This window comes from Anabrus simplex, chromosome 2, assembly GCF_040414725.1.
Source record: "Anabrus simplex isolate iqAnaSimp1 chromosome 2, ASM4041472v1, whole genome shotgun sequence".
NCBI classification, from domain to species: Eukaryota; Metazoa; Arthropoda; class Insecta; order Orthoptera; family Tettigoniidae; genus Anabrus; species Anabrus simplex.
Genome location: NC_090266.1, coordinates 635,391,963 through 635,413,276, shown reverse-complemented (window position 1 = coordinate 635,413,276; position 21,314 = coordinate 635,391,963). Strand labels below are relative to the sequence as shown.

The following is a 21,314-nucleotide window of genomic DNA, read 5'->3' as shown; positions in this document are numbered from 1 at the left end:
ATGAAAACAGAGATGAATTACTTTTACGAGGATACATATATCTCAAAAACTGAAGATGTTATAGACATGAAAAGTTGTATTTGGAATTTTATTTCAAAGTAAAGAAAGAAAGTATATATCTCAAACACCATAGATGTGACAGACGTGAAAATTAGTATTTGGAATCTCCTTTAAAAATAAGCAGGCATTTTGGGGGAAATCACCTTGGGGGCGGGGGCAGTGAAAAAGTTTAATTCCTTTGTATGAGCATACATATATCTCAAAACTGAAGAAGTTAGTCATGATAATTGACATTTGGAAGCTCCTTTATAAATAAAGTAACAAGTATTTTTGGTTTTCAGAAAATTCACTTAAGGGTGAGGGTGAAAGGAAGTGAAAAAATGTAATTCTTTTTATGGAGAAACTTATATCTCAAAAACTTAAGGTTACACACGTGAAAATTTGTATTTGGAACCTCCTTTAATCATAAAGAAACACGCATTTTTTGGAGGGGGGAATCAACTTAATGGGCTGGGGTGAAAAGGAGTTGAAGTCTTTTTATGAGTATACTTATATATCAAAAACTGAAGATGTTAGAGGCATGAACATTTGTACTTGGAATCTTCTTTCAAAGTAAAGAAATGTGTTCTTTTGTCTTCGGAATATCCACTTAAAGGGAGTGAATGAATTGAAAAATTAGTTGAATTCTTTGTATGAGGATAATTATATCACAAAAACTAAAGATGTTAAAAATGTGAAAATTGGTATTTGGAATCTCCTTTAAAAATAAAGAAACATGTTTTTATTTTTTCGACTTGAGAAAAGACTGTTTCTCACATGTACAGTTCTATGTCGCATGGTCATCTTAGCCTCGAAAGGTAATACCACAAACATGGTTTGGGGGTGAATGAAACTCAATTTTTGGGCGAGTTTTTATACTTTAGGAACTTTCAGATAAAGTCTTAGTACAATGCCAAGGAACGATTACTTTGATCAAATTACAAAATCGACGCGAGCGAAGCTGCGGGTAATTGCTAGTTAAAAATAAGCAGAATTTATCAGAAAAATTGCATGGGGCTGATATTCAAGATTTTTCAGGCCTCTTGTCTGAAGAAACTACAACAACAAATATATAGGTACAAGGGTGATTCAAAATAATACCAAAAACACTTACAAGGGGAGGTCGCAGTATGGTTTTCCAGAAAAGTGTACAAATTTTGAGGATTTGCCCTACATTAAAAAATATTTTAGCCCTGTTCAAGCATTTTTGACAATGGACCTTATTTGGATAAAAATTTAACATTTAAAGGCTATCCTCCGACTTTTTTGGTCTTATTCCCGCATATATTTCCAACTTTTTTGATGGCATAATCGCTAGTGCATTGACGTTGGGAACTGAAGGTTTCTAGTTTGAGTCTGAACTTGGTCAACACTTTTTTTTTCTTTTACTGCTATTTTCCTTATTTTCTTTGTTCAATAATTTATTTGCTGGTGCCTCTTGTTTTACAGCTATTTGCATTATTTTAAATAATTATTTGTCCTTGTCGCTTGAATGTGTCTTAAGTTTTATTAGTTAGAATTTAAATGCAGAACAGATGTCGATGCTACATTCATTCACACCACGCTGCGTCTAATGTAGCAATGCAGGAGCCTTTCCATCTGTTTCACTCTGCTCCACCATCGAGGTAAACTTTTCATATCCTAAACTCAATTAGGAACTCATGTAACATCACAGTACACTCTTCATCGCACAAGTGCCATATAACCGGGTTCAGTAATTCACAGGTCTTTATTTACACTTATGCGGATTCAATATTACATGCGTACGGTTGTTTACAATCAAAAATATCTTGAACGCAGTCAGCACGATCATCGAAGGTAAAATGAGATGATGCCACCTAATTCTACAATATTCACAAATGACGAAGACTACAAATTTTGGCGTCCTTGGAGTTTATTCACAGCAGGATATTACAGATGCTCTGCACGTGCACGGAGATTCTAAAATCGCGCAAGCTTATCCTTGAAGATTATAGCTCAAATATCACACTTAAAGCAACACTTATCAGGAAAAGTTGTACAGAGGCCATTATTAGGATATTGCAAAAAATGGATGTTGTGGAAGATAACGAACTGTTTGCGTAAAGCAATGATGATTTCCAATGGTCAGCACTTTTCTTCTTCTTTTACTGCTACATTTCTTATTTTCTTTTTTCAATAATTTATTTGCTGCTGCCTCTTTTGTTTCACAGCTATTTGCAACATTTTAAATAATTTTTGAAAGGAGCAGATATTTTGCAAAAACTGACCAGACAGATTGTGAGTACAAGGTAGATATACAAAGGATGTTATCTACCCAAGGAGAAAAAGTAAAAGAAATTTACTTGGGCGATTTTAATAAGGTTATACATAGCTTTACTGCACATTATGCTGTAACACTATCTAGGAAACTTCTTCCTGAGGTAGACAATCATGCTTTGCATGCAGGAACCAAAGAGCATGTTCAGCCCTCGTGTGGCCGTCAATGTAGAGAAATTATCCTTCGAATATGGCAACGTTTTCATAACTGCTTCAAAATCAGGAAAGTTGACTAAAGATCACTTTAGACGTTTTCTTGAAAATGTAGTAATGCCATTCGGGCGAAAAGAATTTTTAACGATTTTGGATTCATGGGAAGAACAAATGGATTTGTACCTACTGAATGGCTTTACGATAGAAGATGGCAGGTGCATAGCAGACGTAAAAATCATCCCACCACATTGCACCCTGTTTTGCCAACCATGCGCCGTCTACTTTTTCCAACAAGTAAGTAATAGTAACAATTTACGAACTTCATCATTTTCAATATTTTCAATGTTTTTAATTAAATAGTTCACTTGTAAAGTGATGTGTATTGATTGGGTGGACCAAAACCTAACTCAGTTTCTTAGTTTTAAGTAAGTAATAATAAAAAAGTCGTCCATTGAATAGTTTGCTTATCATATGAAATAAAGGAGTAAGCATACTCATTAAAAAGTTACAAAACACGGTCCATACTGTACACGAGGACAAAGATCTGTCTACAAGAGAAGATGCTATCAAAATCAATTCACTGATTCATCACCAACTTTCATCTAATGCTTTTGTAGACATGACAAAATACGCTTTCTTTGCAGCGAGGTTGACAGACGAAAGAATAGTGTTCAGAAATGTGAACATCATCAGTTTTCTGTTTGAAGGAATGAGGTCAAAGTGCTATTCTTGCTCTGCACCTGCATTTATTAAATGTGCTCGTTGTTACAAAATGCTTTGTTTCCAATGCTTCTATGAAGAAAAAACACCCAAATAAGTGTAATAGTGAGTCAAGTTCATTGTCAGACGAACAATGAAAATGTGACTAATAATGTGAACAATAATGTAGGTATTTTTTAATATTGTAAATAGAAAAAGCAACAACAAACTACAAAGTATTTGATGCAATCTAAAAAATTAAATATTGTACCAAAAACGTACAATTAAAGGAAAAAATGAAAAAGAAAGAAAAAGGAAGGAAAAGAAAGAAAAAAGATCGAGATAGGATTTGAATGCAGAAACTTCAATTTCCAATGCTAATACACTAGTGACTACACCATGGAGACAAGTCAGGAATATCCGCAGGAATAAGACAACAAAGGTTTGAGGATAGATTTTTAAACATTAAATTTTGAATAAAATAATGCCTATTGGCAAAACTGCTCGAACAGGGCATTTTAAATGAAGGGCAAATCATCAAAATTCGAACACTTTTCTAGAAAACAACATGGTGACCTGCCCTTATTAGTATCTTGTGCAGAATGGAGAACTGATTATTTTTCAAGTACGAACACTTGTCCGGATATGCATGGTTTGGGTGCTATGGGGCATGAAAATTTGACAGTGCTTCCGGTATGGTGATGGTTGTGCGTTACACTTTTTGTCAAGAAACCTCCATCTAACCAAGAAGAACATCACATCATGCATTAAATTACAAAAGTGGTTGGAATTGACGACCTCAAATTTGATTACAAAGCCTAAATGGGTGGTGCAGAGATTGGTTCCCATGGTCAGGGATGTTTTAGTTTGCTGTATTATCAAGGGTATGAAGAGTATGGTGTAAGGACTCCTGTATCATCAGTATCATCAGAGGACGACCTTATGAAACAAATCTGCACAGGGACTGAAATACTGAACCCACAACCACACTGATGAGAAGAAGCATTTTATAATAAAAACTATATGAGCAATTTTTGTTCATTTGCATACAACACAACACACTAAAACCACCAAATGTGTGAACAGTAGCATATATATCCTCCCCACATATGGTTGATGTCAGGAAAGGCATCCGACCGTAAAACTGGGCTTAACCTACATTAGTGCCGACCCCAGATACAAGGAGAAAACTAGGAAGGAAAGAACAAAAGAAAAAACAAAGAACATCCTTACTTGAATGCTGGAAATGCAGAATTTGTAGATAAGCTTCTCTTATACACGTTTAATCAGTTTTATCAATCAGTGACTATTGATCTGCATGCAGGGCAGTCAGCTGGTGGCAGAATCCCTATCAGTTGTTTACCTAGCCTTTTTCTAAATAATTTCAAAAAGTTGGAAATTTATCAGACATCTCCATGGTAAATTATATCAATCCCTCACTCCTCTTCTTATAAATGAATATTTGTCCCAATTTGTCCTTTTGAATTCCAACTTTATCTATGCTGTGTGATTCAGCCGCCCCTTCCAATGTAGTTTTATGCAACCCAACTAACGTGTGACATGGTTATAAGGTGGCTATTCCCCTGCAGGCGTACTGTATAGTACTAATGTCCAGTAAGCACATTTTATACCCGATTCTGAACCCTGCTGACAGGTTATATCATCCACTCGCAAAACATGACACCTTGAAATCATGTAGCAACATCCTTTGACCATGTAACTATGTTAATGTGTCGTGCCTTGTGACCAGGTGTAACAAAGAGGGGAATCAATGCATAAAACTAGGTAACAGTGCAGTAATTAATGTCTTAAATACTGAACCCGATGGCATATATACTCTACTCTCGTCGTACTACCAGGCAGCAGTGTAGCATAATGGATTTGGTTAGGCGCTAGCCTAGCAATCGACGGAATGTGCCATCGGCAGTTCGAATCCTGCATCGTTCAAATATTTTTGCATTAGTATGAAGTTTGAATACGTCAATCGCCACAACATGCACTACTGTGGACAATCCTCACTGGGTGCGACAGGCGGCCGATGAAGTACGATGGGTAGTGAATGTATGGTGCGGAATCTTGGGGGATTGCCTGATTGACCTTATTTCTTCAAGAGTCATTGTACGGGCCCACAATACCTGCTCTTTCTGCATCAGGAAGTCCCACTGCTGCTGGAGGATGTGCCCTTGCATGATCGTTTGACAATGTGGTTGCAACAGGATGGAGCTCTGCCACATTTGACTTTACCCATTCATATCCATCTGAATGAGGAACTACCAGGGAAATGGATAGGTCACCAGATCACCAGATTTAATGCCATTATACTTCTTCTTGTGGGGGCATTTGAAGAACGTCGTTTACACTCGAGCACCGGAAAACCCCGGCCAGCTCCTGTAACTCATAACGGATGCCTGCTGAGCAATTACACTTGGAATACTTCAACGCACAATACAATCTATTGGACACCGGGCCCAAATATTCATAAACCAAAACGGTCATCACATTGAGCATTTGCTGTGATAAAACATTGTCAGGGCAGTTGTGTTCCTATTATTTCCGGTCTGTATGTGTCTGGCCTACTAACTAATCAGCCCTTCTTAGGGCCACAAACACATTCATTCACACACAATTTGCATGAAAGTGTGTATTGAACTTACATTATGTGAGGTGCGTATTAAACAAATTTTTTAAAAATATGGAATCTTCGCCCCCGGTCTCGAACCTCCCACCTCACACGTTAGCCCTCTCCGCCATGCCTTTACCAACTACAGTACGGATCCATACGGCACACTGTGCAGCTTATAGCATGTATTAAGTTTACTGCAGTCACAATATCAATTTAGTGTTTCGCTGGCGTGTCAGGTTCATATGATCTAGAAGGCACATGCATGCCTTCCAGTGTTTAATACGAGTATAATACTATGGTGTCCTATCATGGTGAAGCAGTAAATACCAAGATATACGGTTGTGTTTTATGAGCATACCACCAGGGCAGATGTTTTCAGGACAGAATAAATATTGCGGGTTGCATAAAATACATTGGAAGGGGTGGCTGAATCACACGGTATATTGTGATCTTTCCTACTTTTAAAACACCATTCAACTTTATTTCTCTACTAATACCATTCCACGCCATCTCTCCAGTGACAGCTCAGAATACACCACTTTGATGAGCAGCTCATCTCCTTACTCCCAAGTCTGAAGCCTTCCCAGCCCAAAGTTTGCAACATTTTTGTCAGAAATCACCCGCATCAGATTGTTCTGCTTTTCTTTGGATTTTTTCCACAGCAAGTCTAAAAGCAGACATCTTGATGGAGACTTAGTTTCATTTAAGAGGTTTTCAAGGATATGTGAGTTTATCTTCAGTGATGCCATGAGAAAATGTGTTCAAGGAGACCTGGCAAATGAGCACAACAGGATATCGCAACTGCAAAGTGTCAATTAAAATTGCTAGATCAGATAATTCAGTATTAAAGCTATGCTGAACATGCTAGTTTCAACTGCCATCATCCTACATCTGACTTTGTACTTGAGTTGTCATTGCTTACTATATTTGCAGAAAGGCTCATCTTTATATCGAACCTCCTTAATTTCTACTCAGATCCAGTAAAAAATTAATGGTTGATGAGGAAGTTAAGTGGCATTAAAACTGCATTCATTAACCCAAAGTAATGATAGAAATGTGGGAGTGTAATGTATCTAAGCAAAATAATACTTTATTAATGAATACCGGTACTGAATTTGAGGGTCATCATCACAGCAGATTTTTTCTTTTTTTTAAAAATATTTTATATTGCTCATCATTGTTTAAATGAATTACATTAAAAATATACAGTTGCACAAATAATTAATTTAGCTACTGGATGGTTTATTTCTTATTGAAGTAAAAATGAAATGTCGTATGGCTTTTAGTGCCGGGATATCCCAGGACGGGTTCAGCTCGCCGGGTGCAGGTCTTTCTATTTGACTCCCGTAGGCGACCTGCGTGTCGTGATGAGGATGAAATGATGATGAAGACAACACATACACCCAGCCCCCGTGCCGTTGGAATTAACCAATTAAGGTTAAAATCCCCGACCCGGCCGGGAATCGAACCCGGGACCCTCTGAACAGAAGGCCAGTACGCTGACCATTCAGCCAACGAGTCGGACCTTATTGAAGTATTTTGTAAGCATGAATGCAAAATTTGATTCAACTTTTTTATGGAACGACATGTGCTATGATCGGGACTGCACATCTGTTGGTAGATTTAAACTCCACAATAAAACAGACTCATTGGGCTGTCAACGTTGTCCATAGTACAGGATATAACTCAGAAATTTAACCTCAATGAACTTGTTTCTTTGTCATTTGCTTATGGTTTATATATAGGCTATGCCATTACAATACATCCACAATTAAACAATTTAAAAGAGTTTTTTCCACATTTCACATTGGGAGCAGGAGGGAGTTGGACAGGACACTGAGCCTTCGTATGGTGTGCCAAGCCAAGTTTCTTTGCACCTGTTCAGATATAAGCCAACCATATGTTTGTTATTCATGAATTATTCTCCTTAAGATATGAAGGCAAATTAAAAAGTATGTTACACTAGCTCGCCACGAGAGTAAGCTGTGTTTCGTGACCATGGCCAATGTGGAGCAAGCTACAGTAACTGCTGACAAGTCCAATAGGAAGGTTGGTGTGGTATCCCGTCGTGTTGTGTGTGCAGAGCGGGCTAGGTTCAATGGCACGTCAACTGGATGTTCACTCCAAATTGGAGGTGCGTACTGTGATCAGATTTCTATATGCTAAACGGTTCAATTGCATGGACATTCATTGTGAAATCACTGCTGCATATGGTGAGCATGCAATTTCTCACCCAGGTATTGTAAAGTGGTGTAAACAGTTTGATCCCAGACGCACGATCTTACAGACGAATATTGCGAAAGGCAGGTCCGCAATGTCCAGTACCATTGCAAATGTTGACCATATGGATGGGATCATTAGAGAGAATTGGCGCATAACACTGCAGGAAATTTCCAGCATGCTAAACATTTCATATGGCAGTGTGTTCTCCATTGTTAACCAGCACCTTGGATTTCGTAAACTGTGTCAAAGATGGGTCCCACGTCTGCTCACCGATGTTCAAAAGGGACAATGTTTCCAGTCATCACTGGCATTTTTGCAATGGTATTCTGTGGAGGGCAACAAGTTTCTACGGTGAATCATCACGGGATGAAACGTGGGTCCACCATTCACCCCCAAAACAAAGAGAACATCGATGGAATGGGTGCACACCACATAATCACCACAAAAGAAGGCCAAGGTCCAACCTTCAACAGGAAAGGTAATGGGGACAGTGTTCTTTGACATGGAGGGTGTGGTGCACATGGAAAGACACAATAATCAACTCTGCTTCGTATTATCAAACAATGAACTGGTTGCGTAAGGCAATTAAAGAAAAGCAGTGGGGAAAATTGAGCGCCGGTGTGATTTTGTTGCAGGATAATGCAACACCTCACACTGCCCGCCTAAAGTACAAACTGCTGCAGCGATTCAAGTGGGAGGTATAGCAACATCCTCCATACAGTCCGGATGCAGGGCCATGCTATTATCATGTGTTCGGTAAGATGAAAAAGGATCCTGGTGGACGATGATTCTGAAACAATGAGGAGGTGAAAGCAGCTGTCTCCAGGTGATTACATAGCGCTGGAGGTGATTTCTACGCATCCGGAATCGGAAAGTTGGTTGACCGTTCCGAGAAATGTTTACACACTCTTGGGAGCTATATGGAAAAGTGAACTTACATTGTGTGTTGTTACAGCTGTATTACCTATGCATAGGTGGTTTCATAAAACGCCATAACTTGGAAGTGTAACTTACTTTTCTATTCGCCTATGTATGTAATATTTTGGAAACATGACTTAGTTATGGATTTTCAATAGCTGGTTATGTTTTTAACTACTACCTTTTAATTTCTAGATACAAGCAACAGTGGCAGCCATCATTGTGTCAATATTTGCTGTTGCTGTTGCATCTATTACTGAAGGAAGTTTCAATTTTAATGATGCAATACTGCTGAGCGCTTCCAGCATAACAACAGCAACGTCGTCATGTTTTACCCTAGGTATGTATAAAGCTAAAATAGTATTTTTATATATATCAGAGAGTACACAATGGTAAGTGGGAGCAACAGAATGAAGAGACAAGTGCTAACATGAAAACACAAAAGGATGAAAGACAATATCTTCTTCTTCTTGGACTGTCTTGACATCGACCGACATTCTCTTCAAAAATCTTGGTTCTTTATATCATACAATCCTTCTCATCCCAAGACAAATTTCTGCTTCCCAGCTTCATCAGGAAGGTGACCATTGACACTCATTGAGGAGCCATCTCGACAGTTTTTCAGCCTAGGTATGGCACGTGTAGTATAAAAAGAAAGCTGGATAAGCGTAGGAAATGGGAAGAGAAAGGAGATAAAGGTGATTATAGGTGGTAAAATACTATGAACACAGGGCAAACAAAGAAGGAGAAAGGTAGCCCAGAGGGTCAGTTATAAGTAATAAATATGTTTCTTTCCATTGAAGATACCTTGGAAGCCAGGCACATTGCAGAATACAGGTAATCATATAAAACGTAAGGCATTCTCATTGAAGTGTTTATAGTTATTAAAAAAATCAGTTTACCAAGCTAAATATGATAATGAAACTGGAACTCAGTGCATACTATTTTAAGTTCCTGAATATTATTATTCTATTTGTACTTGGGACTGTCTAGCTGTTTACTTGTTTGTTAATGAGGAAATCTTTCCATCCTTTCCCACTGGTTAAGGTGTGTAAAAACCAAGCAAGTTGGCCATGCAGTTAGGGTTGCCCAGCTGTGAGCTTGCATTCGGGAGATAGTGGATTCAAACCCTGCTGTCGGCAGCCCTGAAGATGGTTTTCCATGGTTTTCTGTAGTTTCCCATTTTCACACCAGGAAAATACTGGGCTACTTCCTTCCCACTCCATGCCCTTTCCTATCGCATCGTAGCCATAACACCTATCTGTGTCGGTGTGACGCTAAGCAAAAGTGTGAAAAGAAAACAAACAAAAAGAATGGTGTATGAGGAGGAGCATATGACCTTAAATTATTCTTAAATTACTTCCATCACTATTATAATGTCATGTGACAGTCAAACAGTGTGTAAAAAATAACTTACTGTAATATTTCTCAACCCAGCTGCATTAGTTAAGAAAGAAATCCTTTCTAGTAGAGCATGCTTAATACTCTGTTTATTCCTATAATATTCTCTTCTGCATGATATTAATAATTTTGAAGACTAATCATAAGACATGATCACATACAGAAATGTTTACATTTCTTTGGACGTAGAACAAAAAGCATGTTTCCAAACATAATTTCTCATGAGATAGCATAACAATCAGATACTTCCAGTTAATCTGTCTGTTAAGTCTTCAAGCCAGAGGCTGGCTGGATCCTCAAAAAGTACCACCATAGGTTATGCTGTTGTAGGGAAAAGCAATTGTGGCACCATAATGACGAGTACTAAGTATGATGAGGACTGAGGTAGTCTGCCACTGCTTTCCTCACTGGGTCAGAAAATATTATTGCAGCATGACAAATAGCACTTTTTTCTTAAGATCCACATGCACTAGTCGTGCTCCAAAAGTCTTCACTCAGCACTTTTCATAAATGAGACAGATTTTGCTGGAAGCTACATTTTTCTCTGTCTGGCCTTTGCCAAGAAATAGATGCAAAAATACTTCATTCATCAAGAAACAGAAACGGGCAGATCCAATAAATCTGAGATTCATAATGTGAAGATATTTGATGCATGTGAATAGAAATGGTCATACAGCAATGACATGTGATGGAATGAAACATTTTAAATATTATCTGTGAGATACAACTCTTAGGTATTTTAGATCAAAAGGAACAGAAGAGGTAAATAAGTGCACATAACTAGTTTTACGTTACCTATATCTATAAATGGGACTAAGAGGTAGACAAACAAGTAGTTTCTTCTTTACTATATTACTGTTTTTGTTAAAACAGGAAAAACACCATTTCCAGTAGAGAATTTGTGTAGATTTCCCCAATGAACATAATGTTCTTTGAGAATACATATACAAATTAACTTGATAATATTTACTCATAGCAACATCTTCTAAATATGATGTTTTAGGCCTTGAGTAGGAATACATAAATGCTGACTGTGGCAAGTAACACAAGTAACACACATGACCATGTGTTTCTTTACTCAATGAAAAATATGTATTTGTACTATAAACACATTTTTGACCTGGTAAATTTATGCCCTCATCATGAAGTTGTGCAGCTCTCTTTAAGCCATCCCCACCATTTCCCAAGGAGGTAAGCTGTCTGCATACTCACTCACTCTCACTCCGCAGGCTTCTGAGGCAAGTGAAGTTCTTGTGCCGATCTCCCATTCCTCTTCCATCCTTTTCGATCTTGAGCCTGCTCTTCCCAGTTATCAATTTAGAGGGTTCAGCATACCTTGTTGATCTCCTTCTTCCATGTGTTTCAGGGTCTTCCTGAAGGTCTTTCCCCCTTAAAAGATCCCTTGTATAGATCTGCTGGTGCTCTGTTATCCTGCATCCTCAGTACATGTCCAGCTCAGCGCAGTCTGTTGGATTCTGTCACACCCATTATAGTGTGTTGTTGAGAGAGTGTGTAAATCTCACAATTAGATCTTTTCTACCAGCTTTGAGAGATAGGATCAAACCATGGGCCAAATATTTTTCTATAAACTTTATTCTCAAAGACTTGCAACTGCTGCTGCTCTTTCTTGGTTATACTCCATGTCTCGGAACCATACAGAAGTACTGATCGAATGATTGTATTGCAGATAATCATTTTTGCATTCCTTGTGAAAAACTTGGAGCCTAATATAGGGCTCATAGATTAAAATGCCTTATTTGCATTCTTAATTCTAGCTTAGTGTTCCTGTTGCCTTTGGTTTTGCTCATCGATTAATACACCAAGGAATTTAAACTCCTCTACTCTACTCTACTAAATATATATTTCTCAATCTTCAAAGGCTATCTGTCAACCTCCTCATAATTCGGTCTCTGAACAACCATGTAATGTGTCTTTTTTTATAATTTACCCGTGAGACAATTTTGCAGTGAGAAACAAACATATGTTTTCTGTTGACACTGGATGTTGCATGATGCACTTGATGAGCTTTCTTTGTTTGGGCTGGCTTTACCTACACAAAAACGAAATTGAAAACACCAAAGAAAAGATGCCTGATGACTCTTACAAGGGAAGTATCAGGTATGACAGGTTGAAACCTACCTCAAAATTTTTTGACGCAATCATTGTACTGTAAGAGGGTAGCATGCAGAGAATCGGCCTCTAAATTCAACTGCAAGGCTCTGAAATTTTACCTGTAATCCTGGTACGCAAGCATGACCGGTGGCGCAGCTGGACACCCTGAGCCACCTCAGAGATGTGGCATGGCAGTATATATATATATGCATGCAGTCTCTCGACGAGCTCTGAAAGCCTATTGTTTCACTCACTTGTCAGTCACTCACAAAAGTATAGCAGAAATAACTGGTATAAATTGCATGATGATAACACAAGATTTTTGTATATGAAGCAGAATGAATTAGAACTTCATTGTCGCACTGTTCTTCGCACATTTCTTTCTTCTTCTCCAAACAGTATTTAGCGGGCTCTACGAACTCAGGTCACTCTCTTGTGTAATTCACTGCAAATGATGAATATTTTATCATATCCTAAAATCCTGGAGATGAAAACTGAAAATGTACAAAGAACTGCAGTTTAAGGATTAAGTCTCTTTGGTGAACCTCAACTTTAACATCATTACAAGAGTCACAATTAGAATTAAGGAAGGTTCAACCTTTTCAATACAAAACGTGTTGTATAAGATGTTCACAACATATTATTTATTATATTATTAGAACCGGTTTTGATGCTTATTGCGTCATCATCAGCAACAAAAATCACAAATGGGCAAAGTACATATCATAAAAATTGCATAAATGACTCTTGCATGGCTGAATACAAATGATGGACTGCTTTTCTCCTTAAAGGCTAGAAGAAAATGAGTAAAATATGATGATGTGATGCGATACATAAAAGTGTAGTAGTTTGATGGGTGAATATTGTGCATAAAATTGGTCTGATGCTTTGAACATAAAAGTCTGAATGTGATAATAAAACGATGTAGTAAAAACAATATAGTAAAATTGTCCACTCTTCAGTTGTTGTTCAATTAAGACACATAAGTCCAGGTCCGATGTTATATGAGGTTGGCAAAACCAACAAAAGGATTTTGTCGAGGCCGGGACACCTGATGTTAAGCGATTGAATAAGGTTGATCTTCAAATTAGTCTCAGCTCAACAAGGGTGGTGAATCTTGTTCAGCGTGCTGTGTGTGTAATGTGAGAAGAGTTGTTTTTACTACCGTACATCGTTTTATTATCACATTCAGATTTTTATGTTCAATGCATCAGACCAATTTTATGCACAATATTCACCCATCAAACTACTACGCTTTTATGTGTCACATCACATCATCATATTTTACTCATTTTCTTCTAGCCTTTAAGGAGAAAAGCAGTCCATCATTTGTATTCAGCCATGCAAGAGTCATTTATGAAATTTTTAGGATATGTACTTTGCCCATTTGTGATTTTTGTAGCTGATGATGACGCAATAAGCGTCGAAACTGGTTCTAATAATATAATAAATAATATGTTGTGAACATCTTATACAACACGTTTTGTATTGAAAAGGTTGAACGTTCCTTAATTCTAATTGTGAATCTCAGTTCAATACAGGAAAATGAAGTTTTTAACTTATATATCATTACAAGAGGTTAAAAGTGGTAAAAAGCTTTCCACTGCTGAAAGAAGAATTTGTCTAACAGTTGAATTATGCCCTTGGTATCTGGAGGAATCTGAAATAGTTCGATTGTTTTGCGTGGAGGGATGGATGTCTTCATGACAAGCTGTATCACTGTATGTGGTCCACAAATCAAAAAGCAGGGCAGAGTTGTCTTCAGAGAATGGAAAAAGGCTTCTCTAAACCATATTTTCAGTTCTGTTTTCCCCACTTCTCCTGATTTTGTGGCAATGACAACGATGTTATCTGCTTTAAACATACTTTTTGAAACCAGAGAACTGGAGGTTCCAGTCAGCTCCTGCAGTACAATAAATAATTTAGGGAACAAAGAACCGTCCATACTGACTGTTGGTGTTATGATGGTATGAATGTATGAGTGAAATAACAGATTTGGCTATCATGTGTTTCTCACCTACAAAAGATAGAGTCCTTGTCAATTGCATTTCATGCTTGAACCCACTTTGATCAGTGTTCTGAATGGAGGACAAGGTGTAATGGAGATGTGTTCTCGAGCCATCTCCAGAAATTCTTTTGCAGCCCTATTCTTTTGTTTTTCATCGAGAATATGCAAACGGGATACAAATTTCATAATTTTCCTACTCCCAATTCTATGCTTCTTGAAACAAGTGTTCCAGGCATGAAAGATGGAGAAATTACTTTCTCGATAGATAGTTTATGTGCAATTTCCAAAGCCCACAGTCATAAATCTTCATCACTTACATTTTGCCTTCCCCTCCTTTTCTCCTGGAAACGGGAATAGAGTTTATGTATCTTCAATCAGACTTGCCGACATACCCATATTTTCCAACTGCTTCTTCCACAAGTTAAGATATCGCTCCAACTTCACTAAACCAAAATATTTGTGGATGTGTGAAAGTGATAATCACTTATTTTACCACATTCATTAAGCCAGAATTTTCCAGCGTTCCTCTTGTCCTCCATACTGATATTTTCTCGCACACTTTTTACAGGACTAGGAACATAACTAGACCTGGATGATTTGCATGGCGATGGACTCATATCATCACTAGATTCTGGGGAGCCATATTTTAGTTTTGAACTGGGACCTGGAGCTTTGCTTGCAATCGGCAGAAGTTTTTGACAAACGGAATCACTGGTGTCACTTTCACTGTCTCCACTGTGGGGCAACCTCCTCAATATGTTGCACTCCTCTACAATTATTTTCCATCAAGTGAATCATATATTCTCCCGTTTCCTTTTCTTCGGAGCTAATTTTTCATGAAAACAAAAGTGCCTTTTCGCGGAAATAACTCGTTACAAATTCCGCTACTTTAATAGGGTTTAAAACGTCATCCTCTGAGGAACTCATTTTCACTGTCTTGCTTTCTTTAAAACAACCATCAAAATGGTTATGTTATTGCTGGATGCAGTGAAACACCCCACAGCTGACTAGCGCATGCAGCTCTGCTTATCACTGGTCTTGGGTATGTCGACCACCAGGGCTGCCCACTCCAGCCAACATCTATATGTACAGTACTTGCACCACATCCCATTGATCTATATGAAAGATTCACCTCATGATTTTAGAGACTTGCAGTTAAATCTGGAGGCTGATTTTCTGCACATTGTCCTCTTATAGTAGCCTACAACAGTTGTGTCAAAAATTTCAAGGTAGGTTTCGACCTGTCTTACCTGATACTTCACATGTTAGGAGAGACACCCGGTATCTATAGGTTCAGTTACTGCGAGGGACTTACACAATACCAAGTGTTCAGTCTTCTCTTCATCTGACTGTATCTATTTAACCTCAAACCAGCCCCCACAACCACCATCCCACTGCCAGTCTTAAATTTCTAGCAGTACTGGAAATCAAAACTAGGCGATCTTCTAACAGAATTGTACTAGATGTTGCACAGTTTTACTCGATGGTGGAGCAAAAGAAATGCTATTGCTAGCCATATTAAGCTAGAAATAAGTAAATATAGACTTGTGCAGCCTACTTATTATTATTATTATTATTATTATTATTATTATTATTATTATTATTATTATTATTATTATTATTATTATTATTATTATTATTATTATTATTATTATTATTATTATTATTATTATTATTATTATTATTATTATTATTATTATTATTATTATTATTATTATTATTATTATTATTATCTATTTAATTAAAACACTAGGCTGATTTTTGTTACAGCAAGTTTGAGAGAAGGGCTGAACTGATTAAAATTGTAAAGCATTCTGACAAAAGCTCTTGGCTTGTAGATTTGCTGTGTGTCTTTAAAAGCATAAAAATTTATTGCTGTATATTTTTTAATTATCAAAGAAAAATGTAGCATTCTGATTGGCCAAAGCACTTATCAGTACTTTAAGACCACCTGAACCATGACAATTCTGAGGTACATGACACAATAAGAGTAGCTGGAAGGGGGTAAGCTCACATGTGCTGTCAGACTGTCTTACTAGTCAGCTGTACTTCGGCTTCTTCCAGCCTGTGTTGTAGTGAGTCACTTGGCCGAGAAGAAGCTATTCGTGCAATTTTACTGTCTCTCCTGTAGATCTTCCTATACGGTATTTGCTAGTTAGGAGTGATTTCAGATAAATTTAAATGTTTCCTTCTCCATATCACCTCTCTTTATATTTGTTAGCTTGAGTGATTTCAGAGAAACTTAACTTTTTTCATGTCATAATTTTTACACTGAGGCTGCAAACTTCTTTCCATTCTGATAGTTGGCGAAGTGAGTCTATCTTCTGTGTCATACTAATGTGCTAATTTTCAACTTTAATTTGGCCAACATGGTACTCGTAACAAACCAGGAACAACTTTCAATTATTAATGAAATCATTGTGATGCTGCAACAAAACAACAGAAATGTCAAGAATGCACTTCTGTCAATGGTCCCAATGGCACTAGAAAAACATTTAGGATATATAATAATACAGAAGTGTGGGCCAATGACCTTCGATGTTAGGCCCCTTTAAACAACAAGCATCATCATCATCAATACAGAAGTGCTTCTGGGGGGTAGCACATTCAAATATGGTCATCTCCAATGTGTTAAAATTGAATTTCAAAGCAGCTGACAATATTCAATTAGCACCGCTCGATATGAGATAAAGCCCCAATGGCAAACAGTCATTCATTAATGTGTGTGAATCGTCTCCTAAAATATACCATGTGTAATGACATTCCATTACTTCTGGTGGGAAAATTATTTGATCATGGGGGAGATTTTATAAAGGTTGGACCTGTTTTGCCTCATGCTTATTGCCAAACAATTAGTTATTAATAATTGTATTAAATACACTCCTCTTTGACCTTTCTTTAAAATTCACCACTTACATAAAAATATGCAGGCAAAACCACAAAAAAATTGAATTAGCTGATTTTGTAAATGGTGATGGATCAAATGTTATTGAACTACCAACCAGAATTTCAGCACATGATGATATCGTGATTGAAATTTATAGCAAACTGTTAACTTCTGCAAAAATTGTCATAATTTCCTCAAAAGTTACCAATCATTATTAATTAATTAATTTGAAAGTAATTGGCCTTATACCCAGTATTTCAAAACCATACACTAGCGTCAACAGATGAAAACCTGCTACTTCAATTTCCTACATTATTCTTGAATTTCTTGCAATTAATGATATGCCTTCACATATCCTTATTCTTAAAAAAATTGGAGTCATAGTTATGCTCCTCAGAAATCTAAACAGAACCAGATTAGGGGCTAATTGTAAGAATTATGCATGAAAGATTTGGAAATAATAAGTGAAGATAAAGCTGGACAGAGAGCTCTAATCCCTCAAATTTAACATACAAACATCCATTGGCTGCAGTATATAGGTCAGCCCTCCTGAAATTATTGCCAGATCAGTTTTTCCCTTACTTATCAGTTCCTTTGTAATATGCCCGAGGTTACTGTCGAGCACAAGCAGGCACTTTTTCTGCAATAAAGCTCCCAGGCAACTTTGCCAAACACACTTCACCCAGTCCTCAATTAGCTCACTGTCCAACCAGCCGGATTCTTGGGTTCGAACGAAAATACCAGATGGCAAATTTCCTTTTGGAAGTGTTTTCATTTTCATAACCACATATGGAGGATGTTTGGTTCCATCAGCTAACCATGCAACGTTGCTTTTCGTTACCACCTGTCCTGATAAAAATGCTTTTAGAGCCCTTAATGTGAACCGTATTTTCTAGTGGCATTTTGAAATAAACGGGTGTCTGATCAGCATTCCCAATTTGAGAAAGCAAATAGGAATTATGCTTCCACAAACAAATAACATGGCGATGGAAAGGCTGTCAAATTTTCTTCGTAGGCAATAGGAAGACGTTGTGAAATAGATGCAAGTCTTTGCATACACAATCCGTTTCTTCGATAAAGTTCCTTATCCACCCACAGCTTACAGTAAAACCCTCCTTTTTAAGTTCTTTTGTGATCTCTAATATAATTTCATGTGGCTATTTCTAGCCGAGTGCAGCCCTTGTAAGGCAGACCCTCCGATGAGGGTGGGCGGCACTTGCCATGTGTAGGTAACTGCGTGTTATGGTAGTGGAGGATAGTGTTATGTGTGGTGTGTGAGTTCCAGGGATGTTGGGGACAGCACAAACACCCAGCCCCCGGGCAATTGGAATTAACCAATGAAGGTTAAAATCCCTGACCCGGCCGGGAATCGAACCCGGAACCCTCTGAACCGAAGGCCAGTACAATGACCATTCGGCCAACGAGTCGGACATGATCTCTAATGATTTTAGTTGACACATTTCAGTCGATACACCATGTCATGCCTTCCAGTCTCGTATTTATAAAGCTGTTCTTCAGTTTCAGGAAACTATGCACTCTGCCCTCAGAAAGCTCTACAATCACAGTTACTTTTTAATAACATTTCCTTCTTCCTCCTCCAATCACAAATACATGATTCATTAATATCATATATTCTGCCGGCAGCATGATTTCCAACCGTTTCAGCTTCCGTCACTATTTTAAATTTCTCACTCACAGTAAATGACCGCATATGCTTTCTTTGAATTCTTCACATGTTACCACTGATGCTTCTTTACTCAGAACACAAAGTATTAATCAACTGCCACACCATGTGGTTCTGGTGATGTGGAAGTGAGCGATGGAGCGAGATTTCAGCCATTGCCAAGTCGCGCGACATGAAACCGCTGTTGTTGTGTTGATGCATCTTCAGAACAATGTATTATGAGATGACAAAGGCTTAAATATGACCTGCACCCAAATTTAAGGAGCAGTATTTCTGTAAAATAACAAAATAAGTGCAGATAGTATTCAGGATTATACAGTATGCTGGAACCTAATGAATTCTACTATTACAAGAATGGTAGGAATCATATGAATTCACAAGGGCTTACATAACTTACAATTAAATTTAATGTTTTCAAACAAAGCAGATGATGCCATAGCATTGATACTGATCTCTTAATTGCTGATGTAGCAGTCACTTTTCCAGGGAGTAACTCCCTTAGCACCAACCATCAGGCATCTCAATATGAACAGGCTGATACTGTATTTATTATGATAATAAAACCCATGTGTTGGAAGATAACTTCCTTTCTATTGTTCATCTCCTTGTGTCAGGCAGAGATGATTTGAGATCTTATAGTTAGAGACAGAAGTTACAGTCATTTGGTAATGTAAAACAGAATGTCAAAATTGATACAATGAAATCAAATCAGTACCTTCACTTGGTTGTTGAGGCCATACAGTTACTAATATTCTCCACTGAAATCCTCAAAATTCCCTCTGTCTAGCTCCTTGGCTGAATGGTCATTGTAGTATTCTTTGGTTCAGAGGGTCCCAAGTTCCATTCCAACCTGGGCCAGGGATTTTAGCCACATTTGGTTCATTCAGTTGGGTGTTTATGATCATAATATTACACATTTACATACAACATAGCACACTACCAATCACCAAAGAAATATGTAGTAGTGAATATATTCCTCATAATAGGGCTGGCATCAGGAAGGGTACTTGAGTGTAAACCTGTGCTTAATCCACATTAGTTCTGAACCTAGATAATTGGGGAAAAGGCCAGGAAAGAACAATGCAGAAATTCTCTCCTAATTGAGAATGACTAATCATATTACTATTGTGTAAATATTGTTTCACGCTTAACTTTCATCTGAATTGTATTCTATGTAGGAATTTGAAAGTTAAATAATGTTGAATTTAATTTCGAGTATACCTCCATTTGCCACAGAAATTTCTATCTCTCTCTGTATAAATCATATCTTCAGTGTTCACATTTGTTCTTGACCATTTCAAGAGTATTAAAATGTATATAGTTCTACATCTTAATGTACATAAATCAGTTGAAAGGGTATTTATATTACAGCAAACTTTTATTATTTATGGATATACCTTTTCTGTTGCAGATCTGGTGATGATTGCTGTGATAATATTTTCTCAGCGCTACAAACTAAATCCTGACAATGTGGCTACACCTCTTGCTGCAAGCATAGGAGATGTTGTATCCATCACTCTCCTAGCAAACATATCATCTGCATTCTTTACTATTCATGGTAAGTTGCCTGTTTGCATAGAACAAGGTTTGATGTGTGCAATGTAAGGAGCATTTACATATGTATTGGAATACTCAGATGTCCATGTTTGCTGCCAAAGAGAACCAATTAAACAGTTGTAACTCCAAATTTAATTCCAAATTTTGTAGTGCATTCACAGGCTAATTTACTGGCTATTAGATATTTGTGAAATATTATTATACATTTGGGTTTCCTATCATAATGTGCAAGGATGGTTCTTTCTGTGGTGTAATATGTAACTTTCCTTTTAAAATTTATTTGAAGCCTTATACGAAAACCAAATGTACAGACCTTGTATTTATAGCAGGTGACCCATCGGCACTGGCAGAAAAGCAAATATAGATAAACATTCAAACAAGAGAGAGCACAAAGTATTTTCTGTATTCAAGAGGCAATATCAAGTGTGTAATGATCTGAGCCATGCAGTTGCCAAACTGAAAGACATAACTAGCTGTGATTGCGATTCATTGCAAATGTCCTTCTATTACTGTGACGTTCTTCAGTGTGTCAAAACTAATTCAGGATAAAATAAATTAAGAAAACACCTGAAAAAGAAAATATTTAATATCAGATCATACCTGAAAATGATACCATTTATAAAGTGTCTTCCTAGTGGTCGAAACTTGAAGTACATTAGTTCTGATTTCACTCAGTTTGTTCTGTTTCCGTTTTGTTGAATACAGTTACTAC

At 37.4% G+C, this 21,314-nt stretch overlaps 1 protein-coding gene across 7 annotated transcripts in view; it reads left to right on the top strand.

Annotated features, from left to right (window-relative positions):
• Window positions 1-21,314, top strand: part of LOC136862977 (solute carrier family 41 member 1) — an 847,982-nt gene that overhangs the window by 793,749 nt on the left and 32,919 nt on the right. For all 7 annotated transcript variants that reach the window (XM_067139280.2, XM_067139274.2, XM_067139275.2 and 4 more), the window contains 2 exons: window positions 9,149-9,293; window positions 20,457-20,603. In XM_067139280.2, coding sequence (XP_066995381.1) covers window positions 9,149-9,293; window positions 20,457-20,603 — 292 coding nt within the window. The remainder of the gene's footprint in view (window positions 1-9,148; window positions 9,294-20,456; window positions 20,604-21,314) is intronic.